Source organism: Musa acuminata, chromosome BXJ3-3, assembly GCF_036884655.1.
Source record: "Musa acuminata AAA Group cultivar baxijiao chromosome BXJ3-3, Cavendish_Baxijiao_AAA, whole genome shotgun sequence".
In the NCBI taxonomy this organism is placed as follows: domain Eukaryota; kingdom Viridiplantae; phylum Streptophyta; class Magnoliopsida; order Zingiberales; family Musaceae; genus Musa; species Musa acuminata.
In genome coordinates, this window is record NC_088351.1 from 3,784,020 (window position 1) to 3,809,056 (window position 25,037).

Here is a 25,037-nt window from a genome sequence, read left to right on the forward strand (position 1 = left end):
CCTGCATCACTTAGGCTTTCTCCCCCTTCCCCCTCGTGCTTCCTTGTCTGTCTCTCCTCTTCTTGAGAGCTACTCGTTGCTGCAATGGGTGCCGAAGCCGAAGCCGAAGCTCCTCCCACGGAGTACTTCATCATTCGGCCGAAGAAGATAAGGCTGATCGATATACTGAGCCTTTTGATACTTCGGAAAAGCCTGACCAGCTATAAGTTTGTGGACAGCAGCGGCACCGCCAAAGATGGCCTACGAGCTGACTGGGTCACTGCTTTAACCTTGCTTATCATGAAGGTTTTGGATAAGATTAAGGTCCCGTTGAAGTGGACTGGGATCATTGTGGAGTTCATTTTCAACTTATTTGAACTTAATGGTGGAATCGGTATAATTTGGAGGATTATAACAGGTTCTCTCTTGTCAGCTACTCTCTTTCTCTCTCACAGGATCACACACGCAGACCCAACTAAGAACACTCGTTTTAGATTCATATAATCGACAGACAGACTTGTCTTCATTTGTTTCAATACATTATCTTTTTGGCACAATCAACATGACCACTTGGTTCAAAACCCTGCAGGGAAGCTGGTCATCCCCAAGCGCGATTCGGCTGATTTCAGATCAATGATTGCTCTCATCGATGGGCGTCAGGATCTGTACAAGAACAACTCCTTGCTCCATTATTTTCCACTCATGGAGCCCCAAGCTGGCTTTGATGACATAAACCTCTTGGATATCACGGCCATGGCTGCCAAGATCGCCTACGAGAACCCTGCCTACATCGAGAATACTGTCACCAACCACTGGAAGGTAATTGCATGTCTTCGTCTTCTTCTTCTTCTTCTTCTTTTCGTGTGTGGTACATGGTCTGATGCATCAATATTCGAACTTTTGCACGTCGACAAAGATTAGATCGGCAGTATCGAGCTACATCAGATGCCAAACTTATGCACTATATAATGAACAGGAACCCGGGACATGAGATTTCACATGTCGATCGATGAACTATGCAGAACTATGTCTGCATGCGAACATATACGCACCTGTTCTGGACTCACTGACATGGATTCATCCGAGGACTATCATTAATTACTTTGTGAGATATAAGAATCAAATAAGTTGGAACCCATTAAGAAACCTTAAGTTAACAACCATCAAAATTATGAGAATTTTGGGATTAAGAATCGCGTAGCATTAATAACCTTCTTCAGATTTCATACATATATATACACCAAAGAACAAATTGATCGACCAGTTTTCTACTTTCATGGATGCAGATGCACTTTGTCGGATTCTACGATTGCTGGAACAGTAAGTTCATTAGCTTTAGTTTCCCCAAGAATTATGTTGTCTGATCTCATGAATGCAATGACAAAGGAAATCGGCATGCATCCACATCTTGCAGAGTTCCTCGAGGAGAAAACAACACAAGCCTTCATCTTCTGCAACAAAGCGGAGGACGCTGACCTGATCGTCCTGTCCTTCCGTGGCACCGAGCCCTTCAACGCCCAGGACTGGTCGACGGACGTCGACCTCTCGACGCTGCTCGCCGGCAAGCTGGGCCTCCTCCACCTGGGATTCCTGAAGGCTCTCGGCCTCCAAAACGAGACGAACTTCATCCTAGGGTTCCCTACTTCGATCGAGATGAACGCCGACAAGCCAGTTGCCTACTACATCCTCAGACAGGAACTGCGAAATCTGCTAGCGAAGCATAAAAACGCAAAGATAATTGTGACCGGGCATAGCCTGGGTGGTGCACTTTCAGCTGTCTTCCCCGCTCTGCTCTCATACCATAACCAAAATGACATCCTCAACTCCATGCACAGCGTGATGAACTACGGACAGCCCCGGGTTGGAGATGCCATCTTCAAAAGCTACGTCAATGTGTTGATGCGCGTCAAGTACCAACGCATGGTTTACCGATACGATATCGTCCCCAGGATCCCCTTCGACCTCCCGCCCCTCTCAAACTTCAAGCACTGCGGCAAATGCATCTACTTTGATGGATGGTACAAAGGAAAGGTATGCCATATGATCATATCCCAGCATTCACGCTTGCAGCAGTTCATGACATCGCTAATATATATACTGTTAATTAGTCATCGACTTCATTGGCTTCTATGAATCAATTACATATTCTTGAAATAACAACGATTTCATGTGTTCTCTTTGGTGGCTGCAGGTGGTTGATGAAGTCCCCAACCCCAACTACTTTCTTGAACCCCTGTCTGTCCCGAGGATGTATTTGACGGCATGGGGTGACCTCTTCAGAGCTTTCTTCATAGGGTACACAGCGGGAAAAGACTTCAAGGAGGGGATAGCGTCCATCCTCTACAGGCTCACTGGTCTTGTGCTTCCAGGGATTGCGTGTCACAGCCCCAGAGACTACGTCAATTCTGTAAGGCTGGCCAAGATAGAGAACACCCTCTTCGTCTAGCTGCTGCTGTATGCGGATCGATGCCTTGAATAAAGGAGATGGGTGCTGCCGGGTTTCAGTTCTGAGTTAAAAGTGTCGATACAAGGCAGCAGTTGTTTGTGTGCGTGGCTTTCTTTTCTTCTTCATGCAGTCAAGAAGGCATGGGCCATGGAATAAACGTGGTGGTGTAGGGTGAGAAGGCAGTACGTCTGCATGGCTTTGTTGCCTTCTTACTGCGTCTAATGATTCCACTCTCTTCCCAACAATTCCTCTCCTGCTTATGTGGCTTGTATGCTCTTAATTGTATCAACTGTGGCGCAATCTATACGTAGCCCATTGTTCATTAAAAGCTCACTCTTCCTCTCATCCTCTATTACATTAGGTTGCCTCTTAATTAGATTACATCTCTTATTTATAGAAATGTGAGTTTAACATTAATATTGGTCGGTTAATTTATCGGATTTGGATTTGGATATTGGAGATCCGAATCATAAGGCAGAGTTGATCCGGATCAACACCCAACCACGTCAGCTGCTTCGAATTCTCCGATTTGGGCCTTTTTTATACGATTCAATCACATCCGTCAGAACTTGCTTTATACGAATATTGAATTGATCGAACGGTTGATAAACCCCCAACGAGGCGGCCGCTCCCTCTGGCGATACTAAATGTTTGACATTTCTTCGTCGCCGTCAATGCCTTCCCGAACCGCTGTCACAGGTCGCAAGACCGCGGCGTGGCGATCTCTTCTGCTAGGGTTACTGCCGCTGGATTCTTGGTAGGGCCGGGGATTGGATCACGTTAGGGTTCTGGATTCCGCATTATTGGTGGAGGGAGGTGGCTATTGGCTGGGATCATGAGAGCTCGGCTGGTGGTTTTCCCGATCAAGGGGAGGAGTTGGTGCTTCAGCCGCTCCGCGGAATCCGTCTCCGGTGCCGACTCCTCTTCGACGCCACCCCCGGGACTGAGGGATCTCTGGAGGAGGATCTCCTCCCATGGCCGCTCCGCCCAGGAGAGCGCCGAGATCGTCGGCGACTTCATCGCTGATAAGGTTTGACCGTTCATTCACCGATCCCTGTGGCTCCAAGTTTCTGTATTTGGATGGTATTCTTGTCTAATCTTGTTTTTTGATTGATTTCAGATGAATCGAGCGTGGACCGGTCTCGAGAAGGCTCCAGCAGGGACTCTCAAGAGCAGGATCCACAGGTACTTCCTTTTCCCCAAACTTATTTGATTCTTATTCTCCATTAATGCATCTCGTAGTTATCTTCGTTAGATTTTAATGGAGTGCGGAGTTCTGTTATCTATTACAGTTTAGGATTGCGGCTTTTATCACGAGTGAAACCTTCGGAGATATTTCTGAAGTCCGTTACTAAAGACATTACAACGGTGGAAATTACTTACCCTGCGAAGTATGTTCTTTTTCACCCAATGAGCAGCAGTCTTTCTTATTACTTACACTACTCATCATTACCCTTATTCTGATTTTTACTGGAAAGATATGCGTTCCCTGATCGAAATTAGCTATTAAGCCAGTCTTACTGTTCTTTTTCTTATTCCTTTTCTTTTCCTATCCAACTTTCTCCATTGCTGTCAGATATGCCCTTGTAACAGTTTACATTTAATCCACATCATTTATACTTTAACGTTGTTGGCCGTATTGGTGACCATTTTGCTGTATTTCTTCACATTTACAGTTTGAATCCTCATTTTGTGCGTCGAAGATTACGACATATGGCCATGCGGTAACTGACATCTTCTTCAGTAATAATTTTATCAATTTTTGTGGTTTGCAGCTTACCCTGATCATCACTCTCTTTTTGTTCTTTTACATGTTAACACCAACTGGAATCAGGGGATCTGCAGTGCACAGGAATTATTTTTATGGTTCAATTTCTTTACTTCCACTTACAAGTGTTCTTAGTGTAAGTGATTGCCTAAGTAGATGAATTCTTCTTTGATGTGCACATTGAAAACCGAGTATCTTGGTATTCATGTTAGGCCCAGAAAGTTATGATGGTCTGCTTATGACCTTCATTGTCAAATCATATATTTGTGGCTTAAACATCAAATATATTATTAGTTTACTGTGTCAGTTTTGGGATCATGTGTCATCACAGGTCAAGTTTTGCTACCTGCGATCACTGTTGCTTCATTCCAACATATGCTTTAATGCAACAAGGAAAGGAACTATAGTAATTGTTTTGTCATCCTTGGTTATTTCCTTTTTGTCTACATGTCTTATTAACGAGTAGATGATCGACAACCATTATGACTGTCTTACTAGATATAGAATATGAATTCTAATGTGAAGGTATCTCCTCTAGATGTGGATGTTTTTCCTCTAGTAGTTGTTTTGTCATCCTTGGTTATTTCCTTTATGTCTACATGTCTTATTATTGTGTAGATCATTGACAATCATTTTGACTGACGTACTGGATATAGAATATAAATTTTAATGTGAAGGTATCTCCTCCAGATGTGGACTTTTATCTTCTACAATTAGATTATGCCAACATTTAGATCCTTTATGGGGCCTCTGGATTTTTAACCATGGAATAGTTTTTGACTTTTATCCTCTACAATTAGATTATGCCAACATTGACAAGCATATTGTGCTTGCTTATGACTTACTGTTTGTATTCCATAATTTTACAGTTAGACCTTCTCTTGTAGAATAAATATTCTTAATCTGGTTTCGGTTCTTGGTAGGTAACAAAGCCTTTCTTCCTAAATGGAGGGTAATAATTCAGATTACTCCAGCTACATGGAGAGATCTTAAATTGATTGCTAGTTATTATAAAAGTTTTTGACAAGACATACGGGTAGAAAGATGAACCGTTGATTCATAATGTGATGTTGCAGTAGTTCCACATCACAAAGGTGATAATGTTTTGGGTTGGTTTAAGACTCGAAGGGTTGACTATCAATAACTTTGGCCCAACATTTTTGGTATATGGTTAAAGTCTGTACCACAGGTTATCAGACTAATGGCTGTTGAATTGTAATATTTGATAGCCAAGCAACTTTGCAGGCTGATCTTTGATGAGATGGTGGCTATCGCATCTTCACCTTTTCTGGTCCTACAGCATAACTCGAGCGATGAAATCTGCTCTATCTTTGAAATTATATATGAAGCTTTTGAGTATTGAAGAAGGTGACATCGGAACAATCTTAGATTAAGATATAATGATGTGTTGCAAGATTCCATGATTTCCTACTGGTAACTTGACCATAGACAATCTGTGTCACATGGTTAAAGCTGATTCTGATCACATTACTGTAACCTGTTGAAGTAGTTGCAATCTTTCTTAGTAATAAGGTGTTGGAAAGGAATACCTTCTAACTTCCATTGTTTCTAGAAGACAAATAACATTAGGCTTCTGTTATGGCCAAAACCTAGTTAAGTTGGTTTGACGGATCTTTTTCCTTAATCTTGCATGAAAGTGACTTTAGAATATTGACTGATGCAAAACATAGGTGTAGCAGTATATTTGTTGTTTGTAAACAATAGAGAGATTCGTGAACAGTTTAGGTTTGTGAACCTGTGTGAATCTGAGTCTTGTTATGTTAGGATATAGTACTTATCATAGTTTAAACAAGTCCAAAGGGAAACTTTTGTTTGTTACCGTACTTATCTATCTTTCTGTAAATTTATCAACCTTTTAGTTTTTGGATTTTTTTTTTTATGATAACTGTGATTTATGCCTTGATGGCACCTTAGACAACATTCCCGTATGAAGCTTTTCTTTAGGGAGCCTTCTTTTGGTTACCACCTGCAATTGACACCAATTTTGTGGTCTAGCATGTTTCTGAGATTGGAAAAGGAAGATCAATAAAAAAAGAGACCGTGTCAATAAAAGATTATGGCTCAGAAATCTCAGTTGTGGAACAATTACAGAATTCAAAATGTTGGTACTAGAGAGAAAAAGGAGGGTGTAGGGTGTTTTATTTGTGGGTTTGTTTGTGTTTTGGAAAATATTGGTCTCTGTCTGCTGATGTGCCATGTACAGTGCCTATGTCAAACATGCATCAAATTGATAACTTTTAAATTGTTTCCACTTACACATGAATTCATTCAAAGGTATATTGTATATCCACTCTGTGCCGAAGTTTAAGCCAAGGGGGCACTGCTTTGCCCATGCTTTCCTTTCACAATCTCCCTTGAGCTTCACAGGTTTTACCACAGAAGCGACAGTGGCGTAGAAGTGATATGACATAGGGGCTTGGGGACCTTTGGGATCTTGGTGCTGGCAGAGAGGCAATATGTAGTTGTCAAATGGTTATTGAGGTATAGAAGGAAGCCACAATATATGCCTTGGAAGCTCTCTATGTGCAAAGTTGCATAAGTTGGCACTGATATTTAAGCACTCAAGCACTAACAATGACAAAAAAATGAAGTTTGTTATATGAATGTCCAAGGGTAACCATCTATTAGATTATTTAACGGTTGGAAGTCTGAATGCCTTGCATTACTATGCCTTTTCCAACATTTCATTTGCACCACTTTATTGGTTGTAATGGCAATAGCAAAGATGTGCTTTATTACTATCTCTTAGAAATATGAAACTTTTAGGCTCCATAAACCTAGTGATTTCTGTTTCCAACTTAATTTCTTCTATTGTTCAGTTTATAATTATAGTTGTGTGCTTTATACTATCTCTTAACCTTTTGTTTTTTTCTTTAGGTTTTGCCATTGCCAAATATACCATTTTTCTGGATCTTGTTCCGTACATATTCTCATTGGAGAGCTCTCAAGGTACGATTAGCACTAGCCTTTTGTTGGAAAGTAGTTGAACGTACTGCTTTTTATCTGGCTAATTTTCATGTTTTACATGTATTATTTAGTATGCTAAAAGACACTTTCTTCCATAATAATCTTATAATTCTTAGGATTCTTGTAATGTGTGTGCATGTATATATATGTATACATATATATATATATACATATATATATATATATATACATATATATATATATACATTTATTTATTTATTTATTTATTTATATATATACATATATATACATATATATATATATATATACATATATATTATAACTCATGCTATATAGTAAAGGTGCAACTAAAGAGTTTCTTTAAATGTGCGGATTAACTTCGGATTGCCAAAGCATTAGAAAATTAAATCAGCATTTGGCACATTAACTGGTTTGGCAAACCATCTGCTTCTTTGTTATACAAACTTGGGGATCTATTATATGCCTTGAAGTTGTTACAAATTAAAGTTTAATTTTATTTTTTTCACATGTTCTCTAGATATCTGTTGGTTTCTATGTTAATTTGTTTGCCAGTTTGGATGTAAATTGAAGCAGCTTCCAGCAATACATATTTTATTTTTGGGAATCACTATGACTGAGCAACCATACAACGGAATAAGCGGAGACAATTACTTAGTACTAAGTTCACTGAAAGAATTGTCTATGATATAAGAGGCTATCTTACTTCTGTAACTTTATGATGACATGCCCTCTAGTGTTTGAGCATTTGTTTCTTCAGATCAGCATGTTAATTCTTTTGGATATGTGTCCTGTCTCTTTTGAATATTGAACTTTTGAGATCTGCCTAGTTAATTAAGTTCGTACTTGTTCACAATACCATTGATTATACTTCAACATTGTTAGTGTTTTGCTGGTTTTCTATCTGAATTCTTTCTGCATCTGTTAATGCTATTTTTCCAGGGAAGTGAGAGGCTTATGCTACTGGTTTCAGACAGTTCAAAGTCATGGAGTTTACTTATTGACAATAAAAAGGAAAGTGACCTAAAGGCTGACTTGAAGAATAGTTGTGAAGATGCTCTCCCCCCTCCCTGGGTACCATGTTCTCACTTTCTCCACCATCAATTAACAGTCTACTTGTTCTCAAATTAATTTGATACTGTCTTGATTAAAATCTTATTGAGACAGCTTCTAGAGAATGATGTTCTATATTTTTCTATTTTGATAAATTGGTGTCAGGAGTACATTGAGTTTTTCAAATATGTACTTTGGGCAATTGTTGCACCCGAATTGGCACCTTGAAAGTAACAGGAAATTGTTGTCTGCATGATGAGAAGTTATTTAAAGGGTTTTTTTTATCCCTTTGTGTGTGTGCACATGCACACGTGTTTTGAGGAGGGACCATCAGAATCTAGATTCATAATACAGGAAATTTGTAATATTTTTTGGTTGTTAAGATTCATTGTGCGTCTCTATTACAACAAAATTTTTCTGGCTTTAGTTCTGTTGTACAATCGTCTCACCAAAGTCTCTATTGCATTCTATGCTTATGGTGGTTTCACTTAATGCCAATTCGATCTGAGTTTGTATTACTTCTTGTCAATACAAGAGAAAATAAATAGGTTATGAAGGCCCTATTGCATTTTCAATAAAAAAAATTAAGATTCCTGTTGGAGAACTTTTAGAGAACAAGATACTTCAGAATGTTGGCAGGATAGACCTAAAATCCGCATGTTCCAAGGATTTGGCTTATTTCTGATTGATCTGACTGATATAACCTAGCTGGTTGGGTTTTGATTGTTTTATAGGCTGGCGAGTTGTTGAGGTTCCGATTCTTGCATATCTTGCTGATTCCAAATGTTTTCCAGGAGATACTGCGAATCCAATTGCTCCCAACAGATTTTCAGTCACTTAGAAAGTTGTTTTGATTTCATGATTATACTCATCTGAATAAGTTGCTTATGCCAAAATATAGAAGAACCTGCAAGTTCAACTGCTTAACTTTTTCTGCAAATAATATTGTGTGATGTGTTTTATCGTTCATGGTTTCTATAGTAACTCGATTTCAACATGTCACTGGTCATTTTTAGCACTTATTTACGTATTTTCCTCTGAACTGATATCTACTTCCTTTCTAAAGATTTTGCAGCCCTCCAAGGATCTCGAGAGACTTCTTAACGGGGAGGGTATCAAGGACAGCATTAGTTGTTCCACCATCTCTAGTATTTGCAAAACGTATGATCTTGACAGGAATGTTATAGTGAAGTACAGGAATTTACAATAGTTTCTTGAATTGCTTGGTGCATTCATTGCTAATTACAAGTTTGAACTTGTTTTTACCGAGCTCACGACATGCAAACATCTTTTGCACAGCCTATGCATGCGACAAATGAGCTTAAGGCCAAAGTTTTGTTTACGGTAAATGTTTCATTGTTATAAAGTTAAATTGGACGAGGAATTTTTCTGACTCCTATATTGAATATGACAACTGAGTATTGATTGAGTGGAATGTTCTTCCTTTCTAATTGAAGTATCAATTCAAGTTTTTCAGCTTCTCCAAAATTTGTAATTGACTTCATGTTCTTTTGATAATTGATGTGAGATGACTATGCTACTCTTGGTGTGATAACAGGCAAGGTGGTTCATTTGGACAGGCTTTGTGAATCCAATGTGTTGTAATCTGTTTGGTAATTCTAAACTTGTGCATCTATAAAGTATTCTAAACTTTTGCCCATATTTAAGATTTACATATTGTTCATTGAGGCCTTTCTAGATTTTAAAAGTGTTTTGGTTGATTATTGGTAGGAACATTTAAATCCTGATATGTTGATTTCCACTAACTGCATATTGTTTTTGAGTACCTAAATTGTTGTTCTATGATTTTGAGGCGTGCTAACATCATCAAGGCTGAAGCATGAATCTGATGGTTCCTTGTGTCGATAGCTAAGAGATGGGGCGCCATAAGTAATCCACGTTTGATCTCTCTTCATTTCTAATCTTGTTTATTTCAGAATTTGCCCTACTGGTTAGTCAGTTTTGGTAGAATTACCATGTGATATGATGTCTAATAGTGAAATAAGAGACGGAATTACGTGACAATGATGATAAAGAATGAAGACCTGAGAGGAAGAACGAGAAAAGGATGATGAAATATGTGTGTCGGTCTTTTGGATTTAGTGCAAACATCCGTCCATCTCATGCTACATTTGTCTTGTGATAGTCCTGTGATGAAAATATCTTCCTGTTAAGGTGTCGATGGTGAAGTGTTTGGAGAAGTATGAGCGGCAGCTCCACTGATAAATTATCTCTTCCCATCTCTCTTCCTCCACCCTATTTAGCATCGGTGTCATCCAACGCTACGTGACCTGACCCGAAAGCAGCATGCGTCGGCCACCGAAAGCCTTCTTGCTCCTCTTCCTCCTCCTCCTGTCGGCGTCTTGTTCGGGCTCCAGCTCCAGCTCCTTCGTCCCCTCCACCACCTTCTCCTCCAACCTCCGGTTCGCTTTCAGTGAGATCCAGAAGCTCACGTCGCTGATCTCCGGCTCGTCCGGCGTCCTGGGCGGCAACCTCCGCCTCTCCTCCGCCATCCATGACTGCGTAGATCTCCTCGACTTCTCCGCTGACGAGCTCACCTGGACCCTCTCCGTCGTCAATGACCAGCGCGTGAAGACCCCTGCCACCGGGAACCACCGTTACGACATCCACTCCTGGCTCAGCGCCGCTGTCGGCAACCAGGACACCTGCAAGGAAGGCCTCGACAGCGCCGGCGGCCCCCTCGGAGGCCTCGCTGCCGGCGGGCTCAAGATCGTCAGCTCACTCATTGCCAACAGCCTCCACGAGGTTGCCGCATCGTCGGGCGGCGGGGGTGGGGGTCGGAGGCTCCTGGGGTTCCCGGAATGGGTGTCGGCCGGGGACAGGAGGCTTCTGCAGACGCCGGCACCGGTGGAGCCCGACGCGGTGGTGGCGCAAGACGGGAGCGGGGACTACACGTCGATAGGGGCCGCGGTGGAGGCGGCGCCGAGTGAGAGCGAGAGCAGGTACGTGATCTACGTGAAGAAGGGGGTGTACATGGAGAACGTGGAGGTCAATAAGAAGAAGTGGAACCTGATGCTCGTCGGAGACGGCATCGACCAAACCATCATCTCCGGCAGCCGGAGCGTCGCCGACGGCTGGACTACCTTTCGCAGCGCCACCGTCGGTGAGCTAAATCCATCTCTGGTTCTACGTATCTTTTCCTGAGGTCAACAAGGACCCCAGCTAAAAACGTCGCCCGGTTTGCACCGACTCACGACCTGTCGACTCACCGTGTACGTGCATGCATGCAGCCGCGACCGGAAGGGGGTTCATCGCCCGGGACCTGACGATCGAGAACACGGCGGGGCCACAGGGCAACCAGGCGGTCGCCTTCCGCTCCGGCTCCGACCTCTCAGTCTTCTACCGCTGTGGCTTCTCCGGCTACCAGGACACGCTGTACCCGCACTCCCTCCGACAATTCTACCGCGAGTGCCGCATCGCCGGCACCGTCGACTTCATCTTCGGCGACGCTGCCGTCGTCTTCCAGAGCTGCGACGTCCTCTCCCGACTCCCCAGCCCCGGTCAGATCAACACCATCACCGCGCAGGGCCGCCGAGACCCCGACGAGAGCACGGGCTTCTCCTTCCAGTTCTGCAACGTCTCGGCCGACGCGGACCTGGTCGGCAACACCGACCGAACGGCCACGTACCTCGGCCGGCCATGGAGGCAGTACTCCCGGACCGTCTTCATGCAGTCTTTTCTGGACACGTTGATCAGGCCAGAGGGGTGGGTGGAGTGGAACGGCAACACGGCCGGGCTGGACACACTGTACTACGCCGAGTACATGAACGACGGGCCAGGCTCAGGGTTGGAGGGACGAGTCAACTGGCCGGGTTACCACGCTATCAGTGACCCAGCGGAGGCCGGCGAGTTCACGGTGGCTCAATTCATCGACGGAGACGCGTGGTTGCCGGCGACCGGCGTGAAGTACACTTCCGGATTGACGATGTGAGGGAGAAGAACGTGTTGACGCAGCGCGTTTGACTCATGTGTGATGGACGTGCATAGTGTCTAATAGTATTGTACTTGTGATTCCTTGGAGTTCATCACATAATAAACGTAGTAATAAGCTTATATATCGATGGTCTCTTTCTTACGGGGCGTCCATTTGCATCGATTCGAGCAGACACTGAGAAAGCTTATATATATTGTTACATAATTTTTCTAATTAAAAACTATTATATTAAATGACGAGCATGAGATCTATTACTAATGCAAATTAATATGGCGATCAAATTCGGATGTCTCAACATCAATGTGGGGGTGAACAAATCGGTCGCTCAATTTTCATGGACGATTGAATGGAAGTTACGTGGTGATATGCGGATGGAATGCGATGGGTTTGCCTTTTTGGTTTGCTTTCTTTTTCCGATAGCTGGACGGAGTCCTGTTTCTCTCGTGCGAAGTGACATCCGATAACACGTAGTCGGAGAGAACATGACATGGATGCCGACTGATGTTGACCATTGACCAGACACATTCATGTACGATTTAGAATAATAATAATAATAAATTATTACTACATGGATAAAATAATATTAAAGGAAAACTAAGAGAATCGATATCAAACATATTAATCCGGATCAATTTTAACTCCTCAAATCATTTTTTTTATGGTGGATATTCATCTGTACTGTGAGTGGAGATGCATACGATTGCATTGTGAGTTACTATCTTTCAAGAGGAGACCAAACAAAAAAAAGACAAAGTCAAGCAGCAACACAAACTTGATTACAACTTCTTTACGAATATTATGCAGCCTCTCTATTGGTGATCTCGTAAGGGAGACGCATCATAATCCTGTCTAGTTTAGTAGCCTAAACTAATTAAAATATCTTGGTTATCTTTTACTGTTGTCTCTAGCTATTGTTTGGCTCTTCTATATTGATCCCCTCCCCGTTCTCGTCCGAGACATTGAGCATGACGAGCATTCAATGGCGTGTCTTCGTCATCAACTTGTGCACCATTGTGTCCCTTCCGTTTCAATTAGCTTTTGTTCTCTTGTTGGCCACCACAGGCGGAACATGTGCTGTGCTCACTTCTCGGCCCATCCCGACTTGTATCTTTGTCTCTCTTCTCTGTTCACGAGCGGCTTGAGACTCTTATCTTCCACCTGCCATTCTCTCGAAGGCATTTTGGTTGTGAATGCAAGGGACAAAGGCACCAATATTACTTAATTGCAAGAGGGACACATCATGTGTGAGAAGGCTATAGGTGATGCGGTCCACACCTTCTCTAGCCACAACCTCGGGGACGGTACGGCTCGGCTCAGGGGTCCGATGTCGGGGATCGCAGGTAGCGCTCCTCGACGTCTTCTAAAGAAGCGCTCGTGACAGTCCGATCGGGGCGTTGTTTGGAGAGATGGCTAGCCGCAGCGTCGGGGTAGAGTGGTCGCCGTGTACCTGCACAAAGGTCGGACCGTGCCTTCGGCCCGACCCCTCCGATGGTCCAATTAGTAGATGTGAATGGGATTTCTGTATGAAGAACTGGTGCTGTTGGTCGTGTCCTCTCCCTTTAGGTCTCTGGGCTCTTTATAGTTTGGGTCTGATACTACCTGATGTGCCTTCCTGCAGGGGCAGGGTCATGTCTCTGATTGTGTCTGACATCGCCATTAGGGTCGCGTGGCGGACCATCCTGTCGTAGGGTATGGGCGGCCTTGGTCGTCGTCTTCTGTATTTGGGCGAGCGTGCAGGGTCAGGCGACGGAGCTATTGACTGAGAGCGGGTGACGTTGGCGGCGTCGGGTCGACATTAATGCCCTCTTACTCGGGTAGAGTGTGGGCCACGCGTGGTTGACGTCGTGGCATGTCGCGTCATCATTACTGCCTAGAGGATGTCACTTCGGTTGACCAACCACGGGATGGCTTGTGCCACCAACTGTATCCCTATTGATTCTACAGTGACTCCCTTATCACTTCCCCCCCATGCGGAGGTATGTTGCATTGGTTTTTCAGAGTTTCGTGGATGAAGGACGTCCTTGTGAAATGTTTTGAACCGACGGGTCGCAAGTCGGGGGCCGAACTGGAGCGACTTGTAATATGACTGGATCGCCAAGCCGCAAGTCGGGAAATGAACTAGAGCGGCTCGAGATATGCTTTGAACCGACGAGTCGCAAGTCGGGGGCCCAACTGGAGCGACTCGTAATATGACTAGATCGCCGAGCCGTAAGTCGGGAAATGAACTAGAGCGGCTCAGGATATGCTTTGAACCGACGAGTCGCAAGTCGGGGGCCGAACTGGAGCGACTCGTAATATGACTGGATCACCGAGCCGCAAGTCGGGAAATGAACTGGAGCGGCTCGGGATATGCTTTGAACCGACGAGTCGCAAGTCGAGGGCCGAACTAGAGGAGAGCCAGGCTCGCGCCCGAACGTTGGATGATGAACTGCAGACACTTTCGAATGACATTGAGTCCACCCGGTCTTCGGCTTGGGTGGGTGATGTACGAATTCAGATATCGGGCGGCCTGTGCTCGCGCCCGATTGAATCATCCGGAGTGGGAGCTGGAGCCGGACCCTTTTGCCGACCACCATGCGGACGAAGCCATGGATATGCCAGCGAGCGTTCCCTTCGATGATGGGCGAGACGCCTCCCCAGTGCTGATCCGTTTTTTATCTTTCTTCGCTTCTTTTGGGTTGGGTTGGGTTTCGGCTTTGTACCCCCCAACCGTTGTATGCATAAATCCTTTTTATATGGGAGATGTTTCATTTTGAATATTGTCGTGTGCCTCTTCGCCTGCCTCATCTGACCCTCTCTTAGGGGTAGAATTTTTTCAGATTCGCTGTATTCTAGGTCCTCGGCAGGGGGTTCCCCTCCATAGTCTCGAGTCGGTAGGTTCCTTCTCGGACCATGTCGTAGACTCTATACGGTCCTTCCCAGTTTGGTGCGAGTTTGCCTCCTGCCCGGGTTGGGTTGGTTATCTCTACCTTTCGGAGGACAAGATCCCTGATCTTGATCGGTCGGGGACGGACTCTTTGATTGTATATTCGCGCCACAGCCTTTTTATAGGCTAGGGTGCGCAGGTGGGCCTTGGCCCTCCTTTCCTTGAGGAGGTCTAAGTGCGCTCTTAGGCCTTCCTCAGAATCATCTTGTTTGTAACCCGAGGTGCGAAAGGTTGGGAACACCATTTCGGGCGAGAGGACCGCTTCGGTCCCGAATGCAAGGCTGAATGGGGATTCGCCTGAAGCCATCTTCGGGGTTGTCCGCATCGCCCATAGAATGCTCGATAGCTCATCTACCCAGGCTCCATGCGTGCCCGAGATCCTCCTCTTGAGGCCCTCCAGAATTGCTCGATTCATTACCTCGGCTTGTCCGTTGGTTTGGGGGTGTGCTACCGAGCTGAATTTCAATTGTATTCCATACGATGAGCAGTAAGCTTTAAACTTGGCGTTGTTGAACTGAGCCCCATTGTCGGTGATAATGGCCCTCGGGATCCCGAACCGAGTGATGATGTTCTTCCACGTAAAGTTTTGAACTTGCTTCTCGGTGATGGAGGCCAAGGGTTCGACTTCAACCCATTTTGTGAAATAATCAACCCCGACAATGAGGAAACGTCGTTGTCCAGAAGCCGGAGGAAAGGGGCCGAGGAGGTCGAGTCCCCACTGGGCGAAGGGCCAAACAATTTCCATCGGGGTGAGAGGGACCGCCGGTTGGTGTTGCAGTCGGGCGTGCTTTTGGCACTGTTGGCATTGTTGCACGTACGATGCGGCGTCTCGGCGCATCATTGGCTAGTAGTATTCTTGTCGGAGGGTCTTGAAGGCCAAGGTTCGACCTCTGATATGCTCCCCACAAATTCCCTCGTGAAGCTCGGCGAGGACGGTCTTGGCCTCGGGTGGTGCGAGGCAGAGCAGGAGGGGCTGTGAGAAACCTCTGCGGTACAGCTTCCCACCAACTAAGCTATACCAGGCCTGCGTTCGACTTAGTCGTCTTGCTGTCGTCGGGTCGTCGGGCTCCATCCCATCTTTCTTAAAGCGGAGTATCTCCTCCATCCAGTTGGGCGGGGTTTGAGTCTCGACGACGCCGCAGGATGGTATGGTTGGTGCGCTATGGGCTCGGTTACGGAGGTTTCTTCTAAACCTCGTGCAGAGGCTCCTTTCGCCAGGGCGTCGGCCGATGCGTTCTGGGCCCGGGGTACATGAGTGATTGAAAACCGGTTGAAGAGGCGGGCGAGCCGCTACGTTTCTGCCAGGTATGATGCCATTGTGGGGTCTCGGGCCTCGTAGCTCCCATTCACGTGTCCTGTCACTAACTGAGAGTCGTTGAATACCTCGAGGTTGTCTACCTACATCTCCAGGGCGAGGCGTAGGCCATGTAGTAGCACCTCGTACTTGGCTTCGTTGTTAGTGGCTCGGAATTGTAGCCGGATGGACATCTCGTAGGTGTCTCCGGTAGGGCTTCTGAGGACGAGTCCGACTCCGGCTGCGCCGGTGATGGTCGAGCCGTCGATGTGCAGGGTCCACGCGTGGTCGGTATCCTTCCATCCATCTGCACAATCCTCGGGCGTTAGTTCAGAGATGAAGTCGGCCAGTACCTGGGCTTTAATGGCGCTCCGAGGAGAGTATTGGATGTCGAGTTCGACCGACCACCGTAACATTCGGCATGATACATCGAACTTGGATAGGATTTGCTCCAGCGGCTGGTCAGTGATGACTTTGATTGTGTGAGACTGGAAGTATAGGTGCAGCTTTCGTGCTGTCTTTACCAACGCCAGAGCCAGCCTTTCGATTGGGGGGTACCGCGCCTTAGCTCCGGCGAGGACGTGGCTGAAGTAGTAGATAGGCTGCTGCTTCGGTGGTGCTTTTTGGACCAGCACCGAGCTGACTACTCGCGTTGACGCCACTAGGTAAAGGCCCAGGGTTTCTCCTGGCTCAGGGGAAGCGAGTCGGGGCAGGCGGGTAAGGTACGTCTTTAGGTCTTCAAAAGCTCCTTCGCACTTCGGGGTCCAGGCGAAGTTGTTGACTCGTTGCAGGGCATGGAAGAAAGGAAGGCATCTGTTGCCCGACCTGGATATGAATCTATTGAGCACCGCCAGTTTCCCCTTGAGGCGCTGTACCTCTTTGATGGAGCGGGGTGAGTGCATCCGGGTTATGGCCTGCACCTTTTCCGGGTTGGCGTCTATTCCCCTCCGGTGGATGACGAAGCCGAGGAATCTTCCCGAGCTAACCCCGAAGACACACTTCGCGGGGTTCAAACGCATATTGAATTGCCTGAGAGTCTGAAAGGTTTCCGCCAAATCGGCCAGGTGCGCCTCTGCGGTTCTGCTCTTTATGATCATGTCGTCCACATATATTTCCATGTTCCTGCCGATTTGGCGTTTGAACAGCTTGTCGACCATCCTCTGGTAGGTTGCTCCAGCGTTCTTTAGGTCGAATGGCATCACCCTGTAGCAATATATTCCTTTGTCGGTGATGAAGGCGGTATTCTCCTGGTCTTTTGCCGCCATGTGGATTTGGTTGTAGCCCGAGTATGCATCCAAAAATGTAAGGAGTTCATAACCCGAGGTGGCGTCGACCAACTGATCTATCCTCGGGAGCAGGTAGTAGTCTTTGGGACATGCCCGGTTGAGATTGGTGTAGTCAACGCACATTCGTCAGCTTCCATTAGGCTTTTTAACAAGGACTACATTTGACAGCCATTGGGGGTACTTTACTTCAGAAATGAATCCGACCTCAGTTAGTCGGTCGACTTCTTCGCTGATCGCCTTCTGTCGGTCGGGGGCGAACTTCCGTGGCCTCTGCTTCAGAGGCTTGGCCTCATGATTGATGTTGAGCTGGTGTTCGGCTACCGCCCGATCGATCCCTGGCATTTCTTTGGGCGACCATGCGAATACATCAGCGTTTTTCCTCAGGAACTCAACGAGCCAGAGCTGGTTTTCTTTAGGTTGGGCCGCGCCGATTTGTACAGTCTGACCAGACTAGTCTCCCTTTAGCGACACCTCGATAAGCTGTTCTGGGGGTTCGAGGTGCGTTGGTGTTGCAGCCTTTTCTCGGGGATCTTGGATATGGGGGCGTACCCTCTTCGGGAGAGAAACCGCGGTGAGGTAGCACCTTCTTGACTCCCCTGGGTCGCTCCGTGATTCTTCGACCCCTGTCGAGGTGGGAAACTTGATGGCTCGGTGGTAGGTTGAGACCACCGCTTTTAGCTTGTTGAGCGTTGGGCGGCCGAGGATGACGTTGTAGGCCGAGGGCAGGTTGACCACCATGAACGTAGTCATTATTGTCTTGGTCCTTGGTTCCTCCCCAATGGTGGCAGGGAGTGTGGTAGTGCCGAGCGGGGAGATTGAGTCCCCGGTGAATCCCATGAGTGCCGAGCTCATGGGAATGAGGTCCTCGGTGGGCAAGCCGAGCTTTTTGAAGGCGTCGAGGTACAGGACATCGGCGGAGCTCCCAGTGTCGACCATTACCCTCTTTACCCGAGCGTTGGCGATCTGGATGGAGATCACCATAGCGTCGTCATGATGAGAACGTTCCCCTTCCTTGGCCCCGAAAGAGATTTCGGGTTCTAGCTCGGGTCGAGGGCGTTTCTCGACTGAGCTCCGGGCATAGGATTTCCTTGCGCTCGAGTTGCTGCCGCCCGCCGCTGATCCTCCGACGATGACATCGATCTGCCTTTCGACGGGCATCCGGGGACGCGGGGTTGCTTCTCGGGGTTCCTTGAGATAACGGCCGAGGTACCCCCTTCTGATCAACTCCTCAATCTGGTTCTGGAGGCCGTGGCAATCTTCTGTGTCATGGTGTTAGAACCCTTACAGATTCTAAACTTGGGGTTGATCTCTTTAGGGGATCAGCCTCCTTGGAACTCTATAGGGGTTCCTCCCTCCAAGTTGCTGCTCAAAGGCTGCAGAAAAGATTTATCTATTGCTTATCAAAAGAGAAGGAATACATGGCTATTTATAGGGCTTCTAAACCCTAACTCCTAATAGGACTCCTAGTCAAGACTCCTATTCCCTTACAACTCCTAATTATTCTCTAAGAAAACACCTCCTACATGAATACCCCTCTCAATTAGGACTCTTCTAGATATAGTCATAACAGAATGTCCCTCTCAATTAGGACTCTCCTAGCTAGAGTCCTAACAGTTTTACATGAATGTCCCTCTCAATTAGGACTCTCCAAGCTAGAGTCCTAACAGACCCGCCCTCTTAAAATCAGCCTTGTCCTCGAGGCTGATGATTCGTGAATTCTAGGAATTTGATCTTCAAGTCGTCATAGTTCTCCTAAGTGGCATCTTCTATTGGTAGGTTCGCCCACTGTATTAGCACATCATTAGTGGGTCGTCGTCGTTGAGTCACGATCCGTCGATCAATAATGGCACTTGGCTAGGTCTGGAGTTCTCTTTGGGTAGTCATATTTAGTATGTTGCTTTGGGCTGTCTCCAAGCATCTATTTAAAACTTCCGTCTAACTGTTGGTTTGTGGGTGATATGTCGTACTCCTTTTCAATTTAGTACCCTGCATATGGAATAACTTTGTCTAAAATCTGCTCTTGAAGATGCAAGTAAAATTTGTCATAAGCACAATGCGTCCCTTATAGTATAATTCTTTTGAGTCCCGATTGTAATGAGCCGCAGAGCTTGGTGCTTCATCTAATTTTTTTTGTATCTTATTGGTCTTCGAATCTTCCTGCCATTCCATCTTAATATCCTTAAGGAAGTCGCCATTTTTGCTGCTCAAGGGAAGATATCTTCTGCTCCAAGAGATAGTTTAGGCTTTTATGGTCGGTCTTGATTTAAAAGTATCGCTTGATCAAGTACGATCTCTACCTCGTTGCTACGTGCATAATGGCGAGCATCTCCTTATCATATGTTAACATGTTTTGATAGGGGGGAGACAATGTCTTGCTAATGTATATGAGTGGTCGACCATCTTGCATGAGAATGTCTCCCATTCTGTCTCCAGATCCATCGGCCTTAATGATGAAGGGTCCGTAGAAATATGGTAGCGCTAGCACCGGCGTCATCGTTATGGCTGCCTTAAGTTTGTCGAAGGCAGTGGAGGCTCTGTCTGACCATTGGAAGACATCTTTTCCAGTAAGGAAGTAAGTGGTGCACTGATCTTTTCATAGTTTTTCACGAATTTACGATAGTAGCCTATTAAACCCAAAAAGCCATGTAGCAATTTTATGTTTCTCAGGGTAGGCCAATTTTGCATTGCTTCAATTTTAAAGGGGTCCACTGCTAGACCTTCCTTTGATATGATATGCCCAAGATATTCTACCTTATGTTGAAGAAAACAAAAATCCGTAGTGGTTGTTGTGTGTTCAAAAGTTGGTTTTCGGTATATCTTCTTCTTACACTTGTATTTGATGATACCCGGATCAAAGGTCCAGCTTTGTGAAGATTTGTGCTTCCTTTCATCTAGCAATTCATCTACTACTGGAATAGGATATTTATCCTTGATGGTTATGCCATTGAGAGCTTAGTAATCAACACATAATAGTCATGTTCCATCCTTCTTTCGTACGAGGAGCACTGGTGAAGAGTAGGGGCTGCAACATGGCCGAATAACTCCTGTTTCGAGCATCTCTTTTATAATCCTTTCTATTTCATCCTTCTGGAGATGTGGATACTGATATGGCTGAGCATTTACTGGAGATTTGCCTGGAAGAATCGTTATACAATGATCATGCCGACGGGTAAGAGGTAGGTAGCGCGGTTTGTCAAATATATCTGAAAATTCAGCAAGCAAAGGAAGTAGATTTGGATCTTCAAATTCTGATGGCTCTCCCTTAGTTTGCTGCTCAAGTTGTACTAAAAAGCCACTGCATTCTTTATGCAAAACCTTCTCCATTTGTTGTGTGCAAATCGTTGTTACGTCGCTCCCACGTTTCCCGTTCAGTATCACCTGTTTCTCCTTACTATAAAATTTCATAATTAGTTGCATAAAATTCCAAGAAATATCACATAATGTCGTCAACCATTTAATTCTGAGCATGGCCTCATAACCATCAAGAGGGAGAAGGAAGAAATATGCAATTATCTCTTGGTAAGGCCTCATGATCAGCAATAGTTTCACTTGCGGGCGCCTATGATCATACTTCAAAATCCATCCGTCGGTGGCCTTAACATCAAACCTACAGTGATTCTTGATAGGTAATGGCATCCAAACAGCAAGCTTACTATTTAGAAAGTTAGTAGTACTGCCCGTGTCGATGAGAACAGTGATCGGTTGTTGTTTGAGAAGGCCTCCAACTTTCATCGTTTGCGGGTTTAAGTAGCCGACTAGTGCATGTATTGTAATGTCAGTAGATTATGGCTCTTCTTCCGCATCTTCTTTATGTTCAAGGTTCTCTTCTGAATGTTCAATGACCTCTTTTTCTATTGGTTCAATCATAAGAAGTCTCCCTTTCATCGTTTGCGGGTTTGAGTAGCCAGCTAGTGTGTGTACTGTAACGTCGGTCGGTTGTGGCTCTTCTCTTGTCGACCTCTTTGGTGAAGGGACTCGATCGACAATAGGGGGGGTTGAGGGCTTTAATATTGCTGGTTGAGGAGTGACCCTAGTCCTACGAGCTTCATGGTTCAATTGCTCCTCTTAATGTCGTGCGAAAGAGATGGCTGCCATAAGCGTGTACGGTTGTCGTGCTTTAACTTCTCCTCGGATCTCCGGCTTCAAGCCCTCAATGAAGGTCCTCAATAGCTATTTTTGAGACCAATCATGAGTTTGATTAGATAACTTTTCAAACCTGGTTTGGTACTCCTGAATGGTGGAGGTTTGTCGGATCTTTGCTAGTTGTCCGTCAATATTCTCGTAATTGGTTGGTCTAAAGCGGATCAGCAGCCATTCTTTGAATTGTCGCCATGAAAAGACTCCATAAGTATGTTCAAACTAGTCAAACTACTATTTAGCATCCCCTTCAAGATGTATAGCTGCAATTTTCACCATAGATACATCCGTGGTTTTGTGGTACCGAAAATATCGCTCCACGCGCGAGATCCAACCAATCGGGTCTCCTTCTTCCCAACTAGGGAAGTCAACTCTCATGCATGGATAGTTAGGGTTGGTCATAGAGCTTTCCCTCTCTTGGAAGTCATATCTTTGGGCTTGGTGCGATTGGGCAAAGCTCTCTCCGAGATATGATTTTTTCGGGCTTAGTGGTCAGCCCAATCTGAGTTCGGTAAAGAGCGTCTGAATCTTATCCTCCATTCGCACCTCCAAGGCTTCAAATTTAGTATTGATTGCCTCCTTAGATGCCATAGTATATGCCTCCAAATCTATGATGTTAAGATCTATCTTTTGTTGTCAGGTTAAAGGCATGTATAGGTTGAGAGAAGTGATGGTCGAAAGGGTTGGTGGATCGGTGGATGTAGGCTACGATTTAGGCTTGTTTTGTGGCTGTTTTGGGTGCAGTTTGAGGGTGTGGTTTGATGGAATTTTAGGACTGTAGATGAAAGTTTTGGATCTGTGGTAGATGGTAGCAAAGGTTTGATAGAAATAAGTGGAAGTTGCAGCAAGTATGTGCTATCTTGTAAGAGTAGAATTATCGTCGAAGAAATAACGGTTTCTCGACGTAATTTCCAACAAAAACTTGAGAGAATTGAGGAGGGAATTGATAGAAAAATCACAGTTTATATGATAGCAAGGATATCTAATTTAATAAAGAAAATTTCGGCTGTATAACAGCAAGGAAATTGGTGCAAGTTGCGCTTGCAGATTTCTCGTCGAGAAATTTCAGTGAGTTACGACGAAAATTTGCAGCAACACAAAATCGTATTTTGAGATGAATTTCTTTATAGATCAATCTTAGATGGAAGCTAAGATAACCTATAAAGTATATAAGAAATTTCATTCAAAAAAGATTGCAAATAGATGTGTTAAGGCAATAATATGCGGCTGAAATTTTCTGCAGCATAGATTTTCAAGTGCAGCGGATTGGACATAAAAGATCAGTAGTTTATATTGAGAATTTTTTGATAAAACTAAAGGGAAATCCACTGTTAGGAAGTGTCAAAGATGTCATAAAAATTTCGTAGAAATTTGGATAGAAACAACGTAGTTTCAAGATCAAACAAACAGTGTTATGCGGCTGAAATTTTACAATGCAGATTTTCAAGTATAGCAGAGTAGACGTAAAATATCAATGGTTTATATTAAGAATTTTTTGACAAAACCAAAGGAAAATCTGCTGTTAGGAAGTGTCAAAGATGTCATAAAAATTTCGTAGAGATTTGGACAGAAAAAATACAGTAGCAAGATCAAACAGACGGTGCTATACGGTTGGAATTCTGCAATGTATCTTTCGTCGTAGAGATGAAAACTTTATGACGGAAAGTTCATGCAGCAATATAGGAATAATTTTTTTGGGATTTTTAAATAAGGATAACTAAATTGCAGCAGCAGTAAGGTGAAAAACCAGAACTTGTTGCAATTCACGGGGAGATCAAAGGATGATCCGTGGTGGTGGAGATGACGACGGAATTTGGCAACGATCTTTTAAGCAATTGTGGGAATTACTTTTGGCGGTTATGGAGGGTTGATTGATGGCTGTGGAAGGAGAGCGATATAGCAAGAACGCTGTTATGATACCAGGTGTTAGAACCCTTGCAGATTCTAAACTTGGGGTTGATCTCTTTAGGGGATCGGCCTCCTTGGAACTCTATAGGGGTTCATCCCTCCAAGTTGCTGCTCAAAGGCTGCAGAAAAGATTCATCTATTGCTTATCAAAAGAGAAGGAATACATGGCTATTTATAGGGCTTCTAAACCCTAACTCATAATAGGACTCCTACTTAAGACTCTTACTTCTAACTAACTCCTAATATGACTCCTAGTCAAGACTCATATTCCCTTACAACTCCTAATTCTTCTCTAAGAAAACACCTCCTACATGAATGCCCCTCTCAATTAGGACTCTTCTAGATAGAGTCCTAATAGAATGTCCCTCTCAATTAGGACTCTCCTAGCTAGAGTCCTAACAATTTTACATGAATGTCCCTCTCAATTAGGACTCTCCAAGCTAGAGTCCTAACACATGGCCATGGTCTCGGTGGAACCTGCAGTATTTCGACCGATTTTTGTAAGTAGCTTTCATGGGATTGGGAGGTCGCAAAAGACCTTTCTCCCTGATCTGGAGGAAGATCTTGGTACGAGGTGTGTTGAGTGTTTGGGGTGAAAGCCTCGGGGGCCGTTGCTCGGGATGATCGAGCCTCCGACGGGATTGTGGGGTGGCCGACGAGGTGGCGGCTCGGGTTTGCTCGATCCGCGATTTCTTCCCGACTGTTGGGAAATCATGGGGAGTGACATCATATGTGCAGCGGAAGAACAAGAAAACAAAAATCCCCGATTCCCAAAAAGATGTTCGTCGTCGTGCGAAGATTGGTGCGCAAAATCCGCAAAACACAAAACTGCGTATAGAGATTGTGTTACCTAGGGAGATCGTATATCCCTGTTTCCTTGCAGATCCTTAGGAGAGGGTGAAGGAGGTCAAGCGTCCTCCTCTCTGGCGGTGATCCACACAGCAGGGTTGCGACGACGCTCCACAAAACTTCAGGCCTACTCTGAGGTGGAGAGGAAGAGGAGAATAGGAAGGGCAAGCAAAGACTCTAGCCTATGAGGCTGTGAATCCCTCCTATTTATAGAGATCCCGTGTCAAACCCTAATGGGTCCTTCCCTAGTGGGTATTGGATCTACATCCAATAAGACAAGGGCTCCGTCGGATATCTCATATCCGAACCTCTACTCATCGCAATGCCTACCATATGTGTGTGACCCTCTAGGCCCAATATCGAGCTGGCCGTGAGTCATACATGTCAGAACTCTTTCTAACTCAGTGAATTATTATCTCTGTAATAATTCACTCGACTCATCGACTACGGACATACTAGGCCACTACGC

At 45.1% G+C, this 25,037-nt stretch overlaps 4 protein-coding genes across 4 annotated transcripts; 3 read left to right on the forward strand and 1 right to left on the reverse strand.

Moving 5' to 3' along the window:
* LOC103977422 (triacylglycerol lipase OBL1) lies at nt 1–2,780 on the forward strand. Its single transcript, XM_009392917.3, has 5 exons — nt 1–397; nt 569–798; nt 1,266–1,299; nt 1,394–2,010; nt 2,171–2,780. The coding sequence occupies exons 1-5, from the start codon at nt 85–87 to the stop codon at nt 2,423–2,425; spliced, it is 1,449 nt and encodes a 482-aa protein (XP_009391192.2). The 5' UTR covers nt 1–84; the 3' UTR covers nt 2,426–2,780.
* A 313-nt stretch (nt 2,781–3,093) lies between these two features.
* Nucleotides 3,094–9,642, forward strand: LOC135634135 (uncharacterized). Its single transcript, XM_065144385.1, has 8 exons — nt 3,094–3,455; nt 3,546–3,610; nt 3,718–3,816; nt 4,102–4,149; nt 4,260–4,329; nt 7,092–7,163; nt 8,103–8,234; nt 9,280–9,642. Exons 1-8 carry the CDS (start codon nt 3,261–3,263, stop codon nt 9,421–9,423), a joined length of 825 nt encoding a protein of 274 aa, XP_065000457.1. The 5' UTR covers nt 3,094–3,260; the 3' UTR covers nt 9,424–9,642.
* Nucleotides 9,643–10,445: 803 nt separating this feature from the next.
* On the forward strand, nt 10,446–12,291 carry LOC103977424 (pectinesterase). Its single transcript, XM_009392919.3, has 2 exons — nt 10,446–11,337; nt 11,465–12,291. The coding sequence occupies exons 1-2, from the start codon at nt 10,521–10,523 to the stop codon at nt 12,163–12,165; spliced, it is 1,518 nt and encodes a 505-aa protein (XP_009391194.2). The 5' UTR covers nt 10,446–10,520; the 3' UTR covers nt 12,166–12,291.
* A 5,833-nt stretch (nt 12,292–18,124) lies between these two features.
* Nucleotides 18,125–18,832, reverse strand: LOC135633854 (uncharacterized). Its single transcript, XM_065143806.1, has one exon. It carries the CDS (start codon nt 18,830–18,832, stop codon nt 18,125–18,127), a length of 708 nt encoding a protein of 235 aa, XP_064999878.1.
* Between the last annotated feature and the right edge of the window lie 6,205 nt (nt 18,833–25,037).

What these genes read in the sequence shown, in the direction of transcription:
- LOC103977424 (XM_009392919.3), top strand. Translation starts at nt 10,521, where the DNA reads ATGCGTCGGCCACCGAAAGCCTTCTTGCTCCTCTTCCTCCTCCTCCTG. An exon ending in CTTTCGCAGCGCCACCGTCG is followed by an intron (nt 11,338 to 11,464) that starts GTGAGCTAAATC and finishes GCATGCATGCAG; the next exon opens with CCGCGACCGGAAGGGGGTTC.
- LOC135633854 (XM_065143806.1), bottom strand. Translation starts at nt 18,832, where the DNA reads ATGCCCGTCGAAAGGCAGATCGATGTCATCGTCGGAGGATCAGCGGCG.
- LOC135634135 (XM_065144385.1), top strand. Translation starts at nt 3,261, where the DNA reads ATGAGAGCTCGGCTGGTGGTTTTCCCGATCAAGGGGAGGAGTTGGTGC. An exon ending in GCGACTTCATCGCTGATAAG is followed by an intron (nt 3,456 to 3,545) that starts GTTTGACCGTTC and finishes GATTGATTTCAG; the next exon opens with ATGAATCGAGCGTGGACCGG. An exon ending in GAAATTACTTACCCTGCGAA is followed by an intron (nt 3,817 to 4,101) that starts GTATGTTCTTTT and finishes TCACATTTACAG; the next exon opens with TTTGAATCCTCATTTTGTGC.
- LOC103977422 (XM_009392917.3), top strand. Translation starts at nt 85, where the DNA reads ATGGGTGCCGAAGCCGAAGCCGAAGCTCCTCCCACGGAGTACTTCATC. An exon ending in CTGTCACCAACCACTGGAAG is followed by an intron (nt 799 to 1,265) that starts GTAATTGCATGT and finishes TCATGGATGCAG; the next exon opens with ATGCACTTTGTCGGATTCTA. An exon ending in ATTCTACGATTGCTGGAACA is followed by an intron (nt 1,300 to 1,393) that starts GTAAGTTCATTA and finishes CACATCTTGCAG; the next exon opens with AGTTCCTCGAGGAGAAAACA.